General features: G+C 37.9%; 1 protein-coding gene across 1 annotated transcript; it reads left to right on the top strand.

The window, feature by feature from the left end:
• Positions 1–126: 126 nt before the first annotated feature.
• LOC100721103 (intraflagellar transport protein 70B) lies at positions 127–3,015 on the top strand. The gene has a single exon (XM_013142641.3). The coding sequence runs from the start codon at positions 254–256 to the stop codon at positions 2,258–2,260; it is 2,007 nt and encodes a 668-aa protein (XP_012998095.1). The 5' UTR covers positions 127–253; the 3' UTR covers positions 2,261–3,015.
• The last annotated feature ends 13,002 nt before the right edge of the window (positions 3,016–16,017 follow it).

Genomic DNA, 16,017 nt, shown 5'->3' with positions numbered 1-16,017 from the left:
CTAGAAAAATCGCCGCGGCGCGATGCATGCCGGGAAGTGGAGTGTACCACTCTGACGGACCAGAAGACTCTTCTCTCTCTCTCTAAATCATGGTACTGCGAAGTTCAGAATATTCTAGGATCGGACAAAAAACTGAGAGAATACAAATAATTCTGTTTTATTTCTGAAGTGTTCTTTCCTCCGCACACTAACTTCTGACAAATTTCCGTTTCCGCTTGGCCCGTTGCCTTGGAAACCAGTACACGCAGAAATCATGGCGGTTCTGGCGGGGCTGAACTGCGCACAGATCACCGACGGTGAGTTCACCGCGGTGGTGTACCGGCTCATCCGCGATTCTCGCTACTCCGAAGCGGTGCAGCTGCTGGCCGCTGAGCTGCAGCGCAGCCCGAAGAGCCGCGCGGGTCTGTCACTACTGGGCTATTGCTACTACCGCCTGCAGGAGTTCATGCTAGCCGCAGAGTGCTATGAGCAGCTGAGTCAGCTGCACCCAGAGCTCGAGCAGTACCGCCTGTACCAGGCCCAGGCCCTGTACAAGGCCTGCCTTTATCCAGAGGCCACTCGGGTCGCCTTCCTTCTCCTGGATAACCCGGCCTACCACAGCCAGGTCCTCCGCCTGCAGGCTGCTATCAAGTACAGCGAGGGTGATCTGCCAGGGGCCAGGGGCCTCATAGAGCAGCTGCTGAGTGGGGAAGCAGGAGAAGAGAGTGCAGGAGTGAACGACCACGATGGCCAGGTCAACCTGGGTTGTTTGCTCTACAAAGAGGGACACTATGAAGCTGCGTGTTCCAAGTTCTTTGCAGCCCTGCAGGCCTCAGGCTACCAGCCAGACCTTTCGTACAACCTGGCACTGGCCTATTACAGCAGCCGGCAATATGCCTCATCTCTGAAACATATTGCTGACATAATTGAGCATGGCATCCGCCAGCATCCTGAGCTCGGTGTGGGCATGACCACTGAGGGCATAGATGCTCGCAGTGTTGGCAACACCTTAGTCCTGCACCAGACTGCTCTGGTGGAAGCATTCAACCTCAAAGCAGCCATAGAGTACCAGCTGAAAAACTACCAGGTAGCCCAAGAAACCCTCACTGACATGCCTCCTAGGGCAGAGGAAGAGCTGGACCCTGTGACCCTGCACAACCAGGCCCTCATGAACATGGATACCAGGCCCACAGAAGGATTTGAGAAGCTACAGTTTTTGCTCCAACAGAACCCCTTTCCCCCAGAGACTTTTGGCAATCTCCTGCTGCTCTACTGCAAGTATGAGTATTTTGACCTGGCAGCAGATGTTCTGGCAGAAAATGCCCATTTGACTTACAAGTTCCTCACACCCTATCTCTATGACTTCTTGGATGCCATGATCACTTGTCAGACAGCTCCAGAAGAGGCCTTTGTTAAGCTGGATGGGCTGGCTGGGATGCTGACTGAGCAGCTCCGGAAACTCACCAAACAGGTACAGGAAGCCAGATATAACAGGGATGAAGAAGCTGTCAAGAAGACAGAAAATGAGTATGATGATACCCTTGAGAAATACATTCCCGTGTTGATGGCCCAAGCAAAAATCTACTGGAACCTTGAAAATTATCCAATGGTGGAAAAGATCTTCCGCAAGTCTGTGGAATTCTGCAATGACCATGATGTGTGGAGGCTGAATGTAGCTCATGTTCTGTTCATGCAGGAAAACAAATACAGAGAGGCCATCGGTTTCTATGAACCCATAGTCAAGAAGCATTATGATAACATCCTGAATGTCAGCGCTATTGTGTTGGCTAACCTCTGTGTCTCCTACATCATGACCAGTCAGAATGAGGAAGCTGAGGAGCTGATGAGGAAGATTGAAAAGGAGGAAGAGCAGCTGTCCTACGTTGACCCAGAAAAGAAAATCTACCATCTCTGCATTGTGAACTTGGTGATAGGGACGCTCTATTGTGCCAAAGGAAATTATGACTTTGGCATTTCTCGAGTCATCAAGAGCTTAGAACCCTACCATAAAAAGCTGGGAACTGATACCTGGTATTATGCCAAGAGATGCTTTCTGTCCTTATTGGAAAACATGTCAAAGCACATGATAGTGCTTCGCGACAATGTTATTCAGGAATGTGTGCAGTTTCTAGAACACTGTGAACTTCATGGCAGAAATATACCTGCTGTTATAGAGCAACCTCTTGAGGAAGAAAGAATGCACATTGGAAAGAACACAGTCACATATGAGTCCAGGCAGTTGAAAGCTTTGATTTATGAGATTATAGGATGGAATTCGTAGATATAGCTGGTTTTGCTTTTTATTATAAAGTCTTTATTACTTGTTAGACATTCTGTTTTTATCTGTATGCTTTTGTATTTTTACAGTTGTTACATGTTGAACTTTATACACTTTAAAAACGTAATTAAAACCAACATATAGGTATAACTGGTAATAAGTTTTGTCAAAATCTGCTGTGTATTTAACACTATTATGCATTTATCCCTTGTCATTTTTGTATCTTTTATATTGAACTTTACATACTTAAAATTATAATAAGCCTATGTAATGTTTGAGGAACTTTTCTAGTAAGATAATGTAAAGACTATATAATTTGATCTGAAATACAATCTGCTTCCTTTCTGCTAGTGATAGTCACCAGATACTGCCTTTGTATAACAATTGCTTCAGTGATAGCTCTGTATAAGGAAGTAATTCTTCGTGTTTTACTTTACTTTGTTTTTTGGTACTGGGAATCGAAGTCAAGGCCCAGGCAGGCACTCGGTTGCTGAGCTAGACCCCTGGCCATAAGGGAGTAATTTTTTTTTTTTTGTCTTTTTTTCGTTTTTATCGGTACCCGGGATCAAACTCACGGCGCTTATGCCACTGAGCTAAATCCCCAGCCCCAAGGGAGTAATTCTTAAGAGCAGTTTGATGCTGGGCTGACCGTGTGGTGTTAGCCAAGAAACTGTTGGGGTACAGTCCTTGGTGATTGGTATATAAATGTGACCACTTCGCAATCAAATAAAAAGAAGTTTTTACTATCATGCAACAGACTTGCTGTCCAATAAGTCTCATTCTTAACTGTATCCCTCTAGTTGTTTATGGTCCTTGACTTCTAAATCTCAGCAGCATCCAGTTTGGACCTCGATCTGAACTTTTAAAAAGTGCACTAATCTAGAATTAGAATCTTTCTTTGGTTCTCTTCATCATACGAGGTTCCATGAATGGCTTAACTTTGCTTCTATAATTTGGTAAAACCTTAAATTTTGTATTTTACTTTTCACTTCTGCTTTTCCAGAATAGATTTTACTTCCTCGTGAATACTGACAAATAGTAAGTGTGGATGCTTTCTCACCTGTGTAGGAGAATCGGAACTGAACTGAGAAAGAGAAGACTAAAGTATAAGTCCCAGACCTTCTATAGCCATTTACTCTATGGAGTCAATTATTTAACCTACTAGATACTATTTATAATTATTTTTTACTGTAACGTGGTTCGGTAAAAGCCATATAGAGCAAAGTTTCCTTTCTTCTTTTATGACCTGGATATATTAACAAATCAGTCAGAAAACAGGATATAACTGTGTTTCAAACAAATACTTTCTGATATTTTTGCTTACCACAAATGTTAACCCCCAATGGTAGACTTTTTATTTTATTATCAGATATTATAACATTACTACAAAATTTGAACTTTTGTCACTTAACCTTAGGGTTTTTGCTTATAACTCTAGCTATGAATGTGTATAGGAAGACTAATATCTGTGCTAGTTGTGCATAAATTGTTACTTTGTAAGTATTTAGAAATTACAGAATTTCTCTTCATCTTAATCAAATAATATATATCTTTTGGGGGAAAGGAAGATTGTTTTTAATCCTGCCCCAAAATGATAAATCACCCTTCAGTTTGGAAGTTTGATTGACAACTTGTTTTTTTTTAACAGTAGCAAAGTTTTTTTTTAATTTTATTTAAAGAAAAAAAAACAGTAAAAGGGTACAAGTAATACAGAATTTCAAAAAAATAAACAGTAAGAAATCACTAGTTAGTAGATTACATATTGTCATCTTGGAAATAGTTGTTCAAGTTACAAAATTAAAGCATGCAAAGTGGACATTCAAACAGTGAGACTGCAAACAGTTGTGTTCAGTGATCCAACAAAAACTTAGTAATATGGTCATCTACCTTACACACCTAAACACACTTGCAGTTGTATCCTTTAGAGCACTTTCTTTTCCTCTCTTTTTTATAAAAACAGTTACACATTTTAGGTTTTATTACTCGCACCGTCCTTACTACTTTTCTTTTCTTTGGAAGAGAATAAAACCAAATGTGACAAAACAAAGCAGAGTCAGTCAAAACAAAGGATGGACATAGTACATGATGTAAAAACAGAATTAGGTACCCTAATATATCTTTCTTTTTTTCTAAATTTTATTTAAAGAAAGACTAAACAAAATCAACAATGGTTACCATAATGCCTTTCGCTACCTTAAAAAGAATTGCCTATATCATCAGATATAATAAAATTGAACAAAACAGTACAGAACAAAACCAATAAAACCTAAACATTGGAGACATTACAAGACTTCAAAAGAAGATAATAGTCAAACCAGAATGGGCATCATAGTGAATCGTATTGCCTTCAAAGTAGTTATCTATACCCTCAAACTTGATACTATGAAACAAAACAATACAGTCAAAACAAGATGGTGAGAGCAATAGAGGGCTTCAAATCAAAATAGGAAATCAAAAAAGTTACTATAATATATCCTGCTAATTTTTTTAAATTTTTTCCCTTAATTAAAAAAATAAATTTTTTAAAAAAGGAGGAGATTGAGATAAAAGAGGACCTAACAACATAACAATACAGGTCATGTCTTTTTTTTTTTTAAAGAACAAGACAGAACAAAACCAATCAAGACAACGCAGTAAAATTGGTACCAAACTTCACAGCAGGATAACAGTAATAGGTACCCTAATATATCTTTCTTTTTTTCTAAATTTTATTTAAAGAAAGAATAAACAAAACAGAAAATGGGTGGAAATAATACATACAGTCAAAGAAAAACAGTAAGAAATCACTAGTTGATATTTACACACTGTCCTCTTACAAACAGAATGGAAGTGACGGATGGCAAAGTGGAAGTCGCAGATGCCAGAGCTACTTCTGTAACTAACTTAGCAAACTCCACCATGAGTCCTTACACCCTTGTTTTCTTTAGTACAAGAAGAAGAGCTGTGCAGTCTCCAAACCGACAACGCTGCATGAAACAGGCATCTCCAGTTCTTAAGCTTTCTCTTGGAGTGTTTCTTTTCCTGCCTTCGAAGCACTGATGTAAGAGATTGTGGTGTCTACTGCTGCGGAATGTATCACAAGATAAAAAATGAAAAATCCTTCTTCCTTACCAAACCCCTTTCTTTCCCTTTTTATCTTCTCTATTTTGTCAATTACAGGGACACTTCTGTGACAGCTGGCAGCTGTGACTACAACCAGTTATAAAATATACATGCCATACTTTTTGCAGTGTCAGATGAGGTAGCACTGTGATTATCAAGGTGACTTTAGAAACCCTGTAATCATGTATTTTTGCAAATGGAGGTAACATTTCTTGAAAAAAATGACTATTAAATTGGTTACAACAAAAAAAAATGGTTACACCAAAAAAATTGACTATTAAATTGGTTACAACAAAAAAAATGTAGTAAGGGGATTCATCAAAAGCACTGTGATTGTATATGGTATAATTTATAGAATTCATGGAGCTTTATATGTGCAGTAACTTCCTATATTTTTGAAACAATAGAAAAAGTGACTAAAAATTTATAGATTGAAATATTTTCATCATTTAAAATGTTCTGTGACATTAGAATTTACACATACTCAGGGCTGGGGATTTAGCTCAGCGGCATAAGCACCTGCCTTGCAAGCAGGCGGTCGTTGAGTTCAATCCCCGGTACTGATAAAAATGAATAAGATAACAAACAAACAAACAAGAATTTACACATACTCACATCTAGAGGACACTTGCATTTTGTATGCTCAACATTTTATATTGAAAAATAGAGCCAACCATTAGCCAGAAGGTAATTAATTTATTAGCCATACATAATAGCCTTTGGGAAGTAAGTCACTGCAAGATGTTTGGACTTGACTCTGTTACTAATTGAGATTTTTTGGTTATTTAAATACCTCAGCTACCTTAGATTTGAGCCAAGATTTATCTACCAGGTACTGAAATCCTTCCTACAATATTACTATGTATTTATGTTAGAGAAGGAATTGTCTTCACAGAGAAAACTTACTAGAAAATAGTTCTGTGTATTTTTCTAGTATGAAAGTATTTATTGAGACCAGCCATAACTTGAATATAAATATTATTAAGTAAACATATAAAGTGAGCCCAAGCTTCTGTTCAAAAACGAAATGTTCACATTTATAAGATGAAACACTATCAACAGTTGGGTAATTTATTTCAAAGTAACAGATGGCTAAAACTGAACTGTGCAAACAGAACCCTACATAGTATGTGAGGAAGCATTTATTGCTTTTATTATTTTATTTACAATTATTCTATTAGGGAAGAAAATGCTTATGATAATGGGTCTGATTAATTAAAAGTCTAACACTCATGATTCTGCTATAAAAAGTATGTGGTGGTGGTGTATGCCTGTAATCCTAGCACTTGGGAGGCTGAGGCAGGAGGATTGCTGCGAATTCAAGGCTCACCTAGACTACAGAGTGAGACTCTATCTCAAAAAAAAAAAAAAAAAGTATGCCCACAGAGTGCCCACAAACTCTCATGGCTGTGTTTAGACTCAGCCACAGCTGTCTTGCTGGTTACTTTTCTGGTCATAAGCTAGTCTTTGAAAACCTCTGAGGCCCAGTCATTCTAAATCTGCCAAAACTATCCTAAAATTTATTTATGTACTTCATATATGCACAGGAGAATATGTAGACTTGGGAATTTAAGGTGTGTATTCCATTCTTAAGTAGGGAAATACTACAGCAAGAGATGATTGCACAACAAAAGAAGTCTCTCTAGCAATTAGACAGTAACAAGCGCTTAGCTGAACAGATTCCATTGCAAGGCGACACCACATGTGTACTCGCATACGCCATTATTTTCCGTGTTTACTAGGAAAGGCGAAACTCTAGGTAATTAACATTTTTATTCCTAGAACTTTTATTCTGAAGCTGATTAATTACCCTTAAACTGTGTTTTGACAAAATGCCAAAGAACAGAAAAGAGTGATGCATGATTTGATTGAGATGCTAAATGTAATTTCAGAAAGGAGGTTTTTTTGAACAATGTACATAAGCTTTATAATAAAATGATTGGAAGCTATTATAAAATTCTGTTAATCATGTAAAATATAAAGTGGAAAATCATAACTGTAACCTTTTAAAACATTTACAGGTATGACTAAATAGATTTTTTAAATTACAAATTGGGTATTAAAATAAAACATCTGACTGAAGAATGGATAAAAAAGTTGTGGTATTTTTATACAATGGAGTACTACTCAGCTATAAAGAATGATCACATTGAGACATTTATAAATAAATGGATGCAGCTTGAAACCATACTCATAAGTGAAATAAATCAAACTCACATGTATAAATACCGAATAGTTTCCCTAGTGTAAGAAATGATAAGAATACATAAAAGTATGTGATAATCATGATTCCCAATCATATTGGTTTGAAGCCATATAATGTTTTCACTCATTAATTGCAATGGTTTTAACCTGGTTGTTCAATTTTAGTATCTATGACAGTACGAATAGCTATTTTGAAGAAAACAACACAACATAAAAGCTAGTGCTGATTTAATATCATCTTGTTTTGAAGTCCCATCATACTGTGGTACATCTGTTTCCACTGGTTTTAACATGTTGTATCTTACTGTATTTCACTATATGCTATAGTATAAACAAAATTCTTTATAGGCAAAGAGATAATATGGAAACCGTTGTTCGTTTTCTATTAGCTGGTTCTAAATACCCTGTAATTCTTGCATTCTCTTGAATGGCTTCACACTGTCTTGATATGCTTGATGTTATAGCATATGAAGTTACACTCAAATAATTCAAGGAAAGAGGCACTTTGGCGACTACTATTATGTTGATTATCTGGTGGTGAAACACAATGATGCTTGAATTGTTCGGTTCTGACCTGCGTTGTCCTGTTACAATGTCCTCTCATCTCAATCTCCAAACCCCCTTTTTAAATTAATCTATTTTCTCTCATTTTTTTAATTAAGGGAAAACTAAATTTAAAAATAGCGGGACATATTATAGTAACTTTCTTGGTTTTCCTATTAACCTGATATGAACCCCAGTATTGCTCTCCCCATCTTGTTCTGTCTGATTATTCTATATTCTATTTTGTTTGATAGTATCAAGTTTGAGGGTATAGGCAACCACTTTGAAGGCAATAAGATTTACTATGATGCCCATTATGGTTTGACTGTTATCCTTTTTTTGAAGTCCTGTAAGGTCTCCAGTGTAGCTTGTATTGGTCTTGTTCTGTACTGCTTTGATCAATTCTATTATACCTGATGATATAGGTAACTCAATTTAAAAATAGCAAGAGGCACAATGGTAACCACTTTTGATCACCTGATATTCTATTTTTGCATCATGTACTATGCCCATCCTTCTGTTTTAACTGACTCTGTTTTGCTTAGTCACGTCTGGTTTTATTCTCTTAAAAAAAAAAAAAATAAGAACTGTGGGAGTAATAAAACCCAAAAAGTCTAATTGTTTTGTAAAAAAAGAGAGGAAAGGAAGGTGGACTAAGGGATATAACTGCAGGTACGTTCGAGTGTGTAGGATGGAAAACTATATTACTGAGCTTTTGTTGGATCATTGAATGGAACTGTCTCCAATATCACTGTAAAATCCACTTTATATGCTTTAATTTTGTAATTGGGACAACTGTTTCTGGGAAGATAATATGTAACTATTAACTGGTGATTTCTTACTGTATATTTTTTTCTTAAAATTCTGTATTACTTGTACCCTTTTACTGCTTTGTTTTTTATGTCCTTTCTTTTTTTCTCTTTAAATAAAAAAATAAAATAAAATAAAATAAAACATCTGGACTAATCTGCATATAAAGCCTGAGTGAGAAGGGTGTGGATGAGCTCATTTGTAGAATTATAAAACAGGCTCAGAGAGGCGGCCCGATCGCCCAAAACCACGGAGCCAAGCAGTGGGCTTCTAGAAAGCTCGAGTCTCTGCTCCTTGTGCTCCACTACAGGCCTCTTCCTTGGGGGCCCTCCCCGAAAAAGGGCTCTTATCAGTGCTTACTATTTATTCTTCCAGAGTTGTGACTTTCCACTTTTTTACCACATTTCTGCTGATAACTTAGTTGGTGATTTAATAAACTTTTTCAAAGCACATTCTTGGACTGGCCTAACCTACACTGTAGTTTCCAGAGTGTGCCGGGGGATCGTGTGATCCCACATGTTGTTTGAGATGGGCACACATTTAGCTGCAGTACAATCTAGGTTGGTCTCAAAGCGTTTTGACCCACCTCTTGCTTCATAAGCTCTTTTTTTAAAGTTATTTTTTATGATATTTCTTCAGATGAGTGATTTTCTTCTGTCTGTTGTAGTTTCTGGCTACTAAACATGTGAAAGTAGCTGTCAGGCGGCTTCACTACACCTCAAGTACGAAGGGTGATCTTAATTCAAAAACCAAGGCCAAGAGCTAGCTTGTTTGCACAAGGATCACAGAGTTAGCAGAGACTTGGACGCTTCTTAAAGGTTTAACTTTACTTGCAAAATCCATTTGAGCCAGCTCTTAAATACTTACCTTCTTCCAGAAGACCGGTTATTTAGATTTTGGGGAGAAATAATTAAAAGGGAGGCAAGAACAAGAGTCCAGATCCCTGTTACCCACCCTTCTCTCCCTTTCCACTAATAATTTTCAACATCAGAATTAGCTAGTACGATTAATGAGAGAGAGAGAGAGAGAGAGAGAGAGAGAGAGAGAGAGAGAGGCCTGGGCCCAAACGCTTAAAGACCTAGTTTCAATTTGTAGACATGAGAATAGAAGACATCTCCCCCCAGATGATTCTAACAGGTAGCCAAGATAGAGATGCACTGTTTTGTACAAACAATGGCGATCCTGGGATTCTACGTGCTGGTGGAGAAGGTGGGCTGCAGCCTGTTTAAGAATAAAACGACCCTAGTATCTAATCTAAAAATTATGAAAGATGAAAAAGAACAAATCACTATTTTAATGCACTCCTTCTGCGGCATCTGTTTATTTACATGCATCTTAACCAATGAAGCCCTCTTAAAATTTTTTTAAAATACTCAAGAATTGTAAAATTTTGTGCTTTCATATAAAAAGAATTTGAAAAATTCTGAAGATAGAAGCTATGGAATATGGCAATGGAAACCTTTTGAAGGGAGTTTCCAAAAAAGAATTTAAGAGCATTTTCATTCTTTTTTCTTCAAAGACTAATAGACCTCATTTATTGTTGTAAATGAGAAAGAATTTTTCCTCTGTTATCTTATTTTTCGACTATAATTGATAAAAGGCAGATTAGAAGAAAGGCTACAAATTTTATTTACATATACATAGTCCCACAAGAAAAACAAAACAAAAAATGGCTAGATTCAAATGTTTTTATACTAATTTGATCAAAGTGTAGCAATTTGGGGGAAGTAAGAAGAAAAATTTCTTTAATGAGGTTTGTGCAAACAGCCTTCAACTTTACATCTTGTCTCTGGTGAGAAGGGGGTCTTCACTCTTAGTGTTTAGGGGCCGTCTTCCATGTGGGAATTTCGCATCCTGCTTTCAGAAAGAAAAGAGGAAATGAGAATTTCTTTCTTGTGCCTGCTGACACAACAAGCACTTTTAGCTCAAAGTAATCAATATGGCAAATCAACATATTTTGGAGTGGAATGTTGTGAACTTCATCATCAACACTATCGTTAAAAATAAAAGAAACTCTACATGTGCACTGCCATAACTATTTTTACAAATGGTTTTAGTTGACTTTAGACACACTAATTTGTTCTCCTAAAATGGACTATATTCATCTGGCCTCTACATAAATATAGATTTCTCTAAACCAAATTGCAACCTTGTGTATATTTATGTGTGCATATGTTATGGTTTGTGTTTAAATGTCCCCCACACACACAAAGCCTCATGCAGTCATGGGGTGGGGAGCTCTCAAAGGTGGCTAGGTCTAGTTTATGATGCTCATTGTCTTGCACTGGGATTGGTGGTGTGAGTGCTGCATCAGCCCTGGGCAGGAAGCAGCATACAATATAAGGGAGGGAAGCAGGCCTGCTTTTCCCTTTTGCGCTTTTGCTTCTGTTGCTTCTGGTATCTGCAGTGTTGCCCCACAGCCACGCCACTGTGAGTTGGAGTCAGGCTATGGACTGAAACTTCCAAAAACTAAATTAAATAAATCTTTCCTTCCTTCATTTTGGCTATCTGGTATTTTGTCTCAGCAACAAGAGAAAAGTAACCAAGTCAGCACATATGTCTTTACAAATCTGCACTGAAAATACAAAAATATGCAGTGGTCTTGGTGATCTTTAATCCAATATGCATTCCTCACCCTTAATCATCTACTATCTTCAGAGTTGCTCTAAACTGTCTCTCAGCATGCTTGTCTGCACATTAGAATCACCCAGAAAGCTTTATAAACCTTCATGGCCCAAGATGCATTTCAGGAAAAAGCAGAATTTCTGGAGGAAATATCCAGGTATCAATTTTTTTCTCAAACTTTCAAAATGCAACCAATGTTGAGAACCACTGGTCTAAGCCAATCATTATGATCCCTCTTTACGTGATTGACAGTACTAGAGGTACTACCTCGTCTTCACCAAGACTTGGGAAGAAGGCTTGGGAGATTGCCAGGAAAGGTTTTTTCACTTATTTAAAGGTAGAGGATAGAATATCTCTTCTTCATCTGAATACTATTGATCTCAGTCTGTTGCCATCATCTTGTGACCTTAAAAATCTATGGATGAGGGTGATTTTGAAGATACCAAAAATATAAAAAGAACTTAGGTCCTTTATGACATCTTTGAACCATCGTATTACTTACCCTGGAGCCTGATCCACCTCTGAGATGTTTGTCAAATAGAAATGATTATCTTATCATTTAAATGTTTTTCAGTTTTCCAAAATACAAGACTGACCACTGACTCACCACTGACAAAAAAAAACCTCTATTTAACCAAAATTTACACTGCCTCCCTTGAACTTCACAATTTCCAACTGACTTTTGAACTACCGTGCATGTTTTCACCCTGTCCAATTTTAATAAGACTCCTGCTACAGTGATCCAGCTAGAATCTCCCTCCCTCATATCTGATCGTCCTTGATACATAGTTCAATTTCTTCTCCTCAACTAGGCCCTGGATAACATCTCATCATCCTTCAGCAGGAATCCTGTTAACACAGGTTAGCCAAAATCCCCTCTCCCTGATGTTTCCTCCTAATAATTTTTACCCTCTCCCTCTCACCTTACACCAGGGCTGTACATTCCCACTGCTTCATGCTGTATTTGGAGCTGAGCCCAATTTCTCCTCCAACCACAAAATTCCACTTCAGTAGCCTATGAACCTATAGATACAGTGTCCCCACACCCTGAATAGAGAATGCCCTCTGTCTTAATAATGTCATAGAATATTTTTTTCCCTAGCTGCATAGATCAGGCATACATTTTGACTACTGTCCAGGAGGTGATGAATGAAGCTCTACACATATGTTCATTCTGGTAATGTCTTTCTTGAGATCCAATACCATTCCCTGGTTTCAGGTAAGATAAACAAAATTAATTGACTTTTGTAAAGACATTACCTGAAACCTTGACTTTACTAATATTAACTGATTATGTGTTGTTTAAACTGCAACAACTACTCATGAGACTGGCTGGGCATGCTATAATTTTCTTGCAAGAATCTATTCATATAAAAGTAAACAAAAAATTAAATCGATCTACCTGGGTAAACTAGCCCTAAAGCTTGATCACTGCTTCTTGGCAAAAACGCAAGATAAGCACCAAAGCATATAGGGCCTCATATGGAAAACACATTCTTTAGCTTTTTAATTTTTTCCACATTCATGTAAAGCTATTTCAGAAAACCTTAATCATTGAAGAATAAAGATGAAAATGAAAACTACATCGGCACTTATTCATGTATAGTAAACCTAAGTGTTAAAAGGAAGCAATCTAATCTTCTCTCCGGTGAGAAATGCTAATCTATGTACTGCACTATTTCTGCGTTGGCCCTTTCCAGCCATAAACCTGGTTATCGGAAAAGCTTCATAAAGAATAAATACTTTAGTTCTTCCTGATAATGTCCCTCAGCACCACATTCCACTTATCAGGCCCAACTTAGTCTGAATTGTTGGCTTACACTGGTTATCTAAAAGAAGGACACAAGAAATTTAAATTCAAACAGAGCGTCCCTATCACATCAGGGGACTGGGACCGTTGATTTGCTTGTATAATCCCTTTAAACATCTACCAGGCAAGAGATTCCATGGCAGAATTTATTGTCTCCTCCCACCATCTTTGGGCCTACAAAAAAAAAAGCCAAAGCAAAACCCTGCTATGAAACCTGAAACTCCAGTCACTGATTTCCTGGCTGATGTCATTTTCAAAGCACATTGCAGCCCTGTGATAGTCACAGTGGGAATCTGCCTCTTTATGGGGTTTCCATCTGCTTCCCATCAGAAAGAATCTCTTTGGGGAGCCAGGGAAAATGCACAGCACCCATTCCTCCCCGTGGATCCCAGAGTCTTATATTAGTCTTTTTAGGGTCACCTGCTGTTAGGATTGAGTATGCTTAATTTCCCCGAGAATAAAAAGGTATCTAGAATTACATTGCTGAATTTAGTCTTCATCCATGTTTGGCTAATCATGGGTTATTTTGTAAAAAATATTCCACTTGATTCTGAAACTACTATGCGAGTATTATCAAAGTGAAAGTTGAATCGCTGAAAGTCTTTCCTCCAGAAGTTTTCATATACTGTTCTCATTCTTATAAAACAGCATGCATTTGATGCTAATCTTTCGGAACACCATAGGAACAAAGTTGCTTAAAAATATAAATATGTGGTGCCAAAAGCCTATTTATTGACTGCTCTTAAGGTCCAACAGAGATGATTCAATAAGTTGAGGCAGCGAAATCAGATGAGAAGAGGTTATGAAATTGTTTGCAGATTCACTTGAATATAGATAATAAGTAACTGGGAGTTCCCACTGGCACCAGATTGTAATTAAGTAGGAAGCGAGGATGGTCTTCCAGCGATAAATGCAGAAGAGTCACCTTTATAACTGAAGAAATGAGGCTTCAGCTATTTCCACTGGAATGTTTAATAAGGGGAAAGATTTCATGAAGATCAGCTTCTCCTTCATCTCCATTCTCCCCTACAGGTACGGGCAGCTCTCACATTGCCAGAACCAGAACAGACCCTGTTGTATTCCTCAAGGAATAATGACTTAAATGTGTTTTCATAAATTGGACTTTCTGCATTCACATGCTGTTTCCTTAAGGGAGGCTGATTATAAGGATGAAATAGAAATGACAGCACTTTTCAATATTGCTCAAGCCCCAGCCCTAGAAAACAGGCAGAAACACAGAGGTCTTTTTATTCATCTGTCAAACGCCAGTTGATTTCGATCTGGTTTCCTAGTGTTCAGTATGAAATGAGGCGTGGTCCCCAGCGGACAGCCGAGAGCGATGGTTTTCCTCAGCACCCTGGAGAAAAGGAAATAGGAACACTGAGCCAAAGAGTGTAAAAGGCTAGAAAGAAATGAAGGAAAATCCCAGGAAAGAAGACAAAGCACAGAGGAATGGCGAGGTGAAAGCAATAAATAACCAACTTTTAAAAGACGGATAAAATTGTGACAGCTCCCACCAACGTGAGGTGTGTTCCTCCAGTGTCTTCTAAAGCGCTGCACACAGATGAACTTTTTAACAGACTGTACTTATTACACCATGTGTGTGCGCACGTTCACCACACACACACACACGCACACATACACACACTTTGAGTCTGGTGTGGTCATATAGGTATATTGCATCAAAATTCATGAATTCTATTGGTTAAAAATGGCTCTACTGGAAGTAAAAACATAAATAATGATACACATAGTACCTGAACATGGAAAAAAACCAACATGTCAGTGGTATTTGAATGACTGGACCGTGATGGCGAACATTTTAGAGACGACTGCAACCCCAAACCCACTTGTTTATGCCAACACTGTAATTAAACTTGGATACCGAGGCTTTAGAAAAAAAAGGCAATTCATACATTAATGTGCTTTATCTTAAAAAAAAAGTAACTTTTCTGCCACAGGTTCACCACCACTGGACTAGAGTGTAGGAAACCACAGTTTAGGCAAATAGAAAACAGAATTTCATGTGAGGGTGTGCGAAAACACTCTCTTCCCTGAGAAAAACTAATTTTTACTGATTATTGACTCAGTACATATTTCTCAAGGATCTTCTATTTTCATGAAAATAAGTTCACTTTTTGCCATGAAAAGTAAAGCGTCACAGAATGCTGCCTAACATTTTATAACAAAGCTATTTCCAAATTTCTGTATCCTTATCGGAAAAGTTGAAATTTTAGATTTTTCTACACTTTTTACTATATTTCCTTACAATTCTGTCCAATGGTTTTTTTTTTTTTCCATTTTCCACAAACCTAACTTCTGTTTTGTGGGTGACGAATCCTACCAGTAGAGGGCGCCTCACCGTGCTGGAACAGGCTTCTGCAGGATTTGGCAGAATCATTTCTGGAAACGAGATTACCTTTCCATTTGTGTGCCTGGCACTCCTCCCGTTTCCCTGCTTAGCCCATTTTTAAATGAAACTGCAGGCCTGAGGGTGAATTAGCAGCAATGTGTTGTCACAATCCAATCTGAAATTCAGTCTTCAGCTTTCGTAAAGATCTGGGTAGCCACTACTCAAAAACATCTTGCTACAATTGTGAGTGTCCCGATGGTTACATTTCTCATTACATGTATAGCAGTTCTGGGTTGACCAGGCCGGGATCCG

This window comes from Cavia porcellus, unplaced genomic scaffold, assembly GCF_034190915.1.
Source record: "Cavia porcellus strain 051 isolate PalLab524CR breed Dunkin Hartley unplaced genomic scaffold, mCavPor4.1 scaffold_12, whole genome shotgun sequence".
Taxonomy (NCBI): Eukaryota; Metazoa; Chordata; class Mammalia; order Rodentia; family Caviidae; genus Cavia; species Cavia porcellus.
The sequence above is the reverse complement of the archived record's forward strand: the minus strand, read 5'-3'. Positions and strand labels throughout refer to the sequence as shown.

What these genes read in the sequence shown, in the direction of transcription:
- LOC100721103 (XM_013142641.3), top strand. Translation starts at nt 254, where the DNA reads ATGGCGGTTCTGGCGGGGCTGAACTGCGCACAGATCACCGACGGTGAG.